At 42.2% G+C, this 2,009-nt stretch overlaps 1 protein-coding gene across 1 annotated transcript; it reads left to right on the top strand.

Annotated features, from left to right (window-relative positions):
- The first annotated feature begins 940 nt into the window (after positions 1-940).
- Positions 941-1,559, top strand: LOC109196645 (nuclear factor 7, ovary-like). The gene has a single exon (XM_019350970.2). The coding sequence runs from the start codon at positions 1,017-1,019 to the stop codon at positions 1,557-1,559; it is 543 nt and encodes a 180-aa protein (XP_019206515.1). The 5' UTR covers positions 941-1,016.
- The last annotated feature ends 450 nt before the right edge of the window (positions 1,560-2,009 follow it).

Raw genomic sequence — 2,009 nt, 5'->3', positions numbered from 1 at the left:
GGAAATATTGGGATGCTCTTTAAAATGTAAACATAGTAATGTTTACATGTAATGATTTTCAAGTTTTAGAAGTCATATTTTATTCAGAATGGAAACTTGAAAACATTTTTGAATATAAATTTCAAGGTTTTAAGGAAACAAAAGTCACTTTTAATCTTGATGGCAGCAACATGTCAAAAAAGAAGTGGGACCAGGACAACAAACAGCTGCAAAACTTTGTAGTGCTTAAAAGAAACGGCTAGAGGAAACATTTGGACAAGGTCACATGCCTTGGTATATAAAGAGTGTTTTAGAGTTTCTCAAGAGTAAAGATGGGCAGGAGTTCACTGTTTATCCGTTTAAAGTGGACTGAGGAAAAGTGGGATACTGTTCTGGGGTAGACTAATTCATTTGAAATTCTATTTGGAAAATGGGCAGTTTAGACTGTGAAGGCCACGACTGTGGCTGAGTATCTGGGACCTGTTCTATATGTAACCCCTGAAGCAGTCATACTTAATGCTGCACTGAACTGAACTGAACTGCTGCTAGAAGATCTCCAGCTTCACATCATTTGAAGTCGAGTAATAAAATCTAATTTGAAGCGTCTATTCAAGAGAGTTTAGACTTCCAGTCATTTTTTTTCTTTATGCTTTTGTGGAATCAGATTAAGAATAATTAAGGTCCAGGCCCGACACACAGAGAGGCAGATTAAGGAGCAATTTAAGAAGCTTCACCAGTTTCTAGCAGAGGAAGAGGAGGCCAGGGTGGCTGCACTGAGGGAGGAAGAGGAGCAGAAGAGTGGGATGATGAAGGAGAAGATGGAGGCTCTGAGCAGAGAGATAGCAGCTCTTTCAGACACAGTCAGAGCCACAGAGGAGGAGCTGAGAGCTGAAGACGTCTCATTCCTGCACAACTACAAGGCTGCAGTGGAAAGCGTCCAGCGCTGCCCCCTGCTGGATGATCCACAGCTGCCCTCAGGAGCTCTGATAGACCAGGCCAAACACCTGGGCAACCTGACCTTCAACATCTGGAACAACATGAAGGACATGGTCTCCTACACTCCTCTCATTCTGGACCCAAACACTGCTGATCCAAACCTCATCCTGTCTGAAGATCTGACCAGTGTGAGACGAGGAGGAGAGAGGCAGCAGCTTCCTGATAATCCAGAGAGGTTTGATTTGTTCTACTCTGTCCTGGGCTCTGAGGGCTTTAACTCAGGGACTCACAGCTGGGATGTCGAAGTTGGAGACAGTAAAGGGTGGGAACTGGGTGTGTTAGCAGAGTCTGTGCAGAGGAAGGGACTGATACAGTCTGGATTATGGAGAATATGGTTCTATGAAGGTAAATACTCAGCACGCTCACCATCAGCTCCTCTCACTGATCTCTCAGTACAGAAGAAGTTCCAGAGGATCAGAGTGAATCTGGACTGGAACAGAGGAAAGCTGTCGTTCTCTGATCCTGATACTAACACACACATACACACCTTCACACACACTTTCACTCACAGGATGTTTCCATACATTCAAACTTTGGGTAAAGTGAAGGTGTTGCCACTGAAGGTGTCAGTGTCAGTGCACTAAAAAAAGAGCATGTTGGATTTACTTAATTCATTAGTGGACATTGGTTGCACACAATTTTTTTTTTGCTTTGTCAGAAACTTAAACAACTTATTTAAATCAACACACCTTATTCATATTCAATAATAAGGAATATTTTAATCCTTCACAATTTTGCCATTTTATTGCAACATTATTCAATAACTTTTACCCCAATACTACTTGGTCACTTAAACCACAATAAATAGCGATAGCATACACGTGGTGTGTGTGTGTAGTTGTCTGCCTTTTATAACGCCAGTGATTTTCCTGCAGTTTGAAATCTTGTGCGATCTTGTTAATTTCATGTGTAACATGGTAGACTAATGTGCCTGTGTTAATTCAGCTCCATATTATTGTGTGAAGTTGCACTGGGTTGGGAGTGGTTGTGTGTGTGTGTGTCACATTTTTGGTGGGCCAATGGCTGGAATGGGG

The sequence above is a fragment of the Oreochromis niloticus genome, linkage group LG3 (assembly GCF_001858045.2).
Source record: "Oreochromis niloticus isolate F11D_XX linkage group LG3, O_niloticus_UMD_NMBU, whole genome shotgun sequence".
Lineage (NCBI taxonomy): Eukaryota > Metazoa > Chordata > Actinopteri > Cichliformes > Cichlidae > Oreochromis > Oreochromis niloticus.
Note: the sequence above shows the minus strand (reverse complement) of the source record. Positions and strands in the feature narration are given on the sequence as shown.

Bases quoted from the DNA above. Each gene is read 5' to 3' on its own strand.
- LOC109196645 (XM_019350970.2), top strand. From the start codon at position 1,017: ATGAAGGACATGGTCTCCTACACTCCTCTCATTCTGGACCCAAACACT.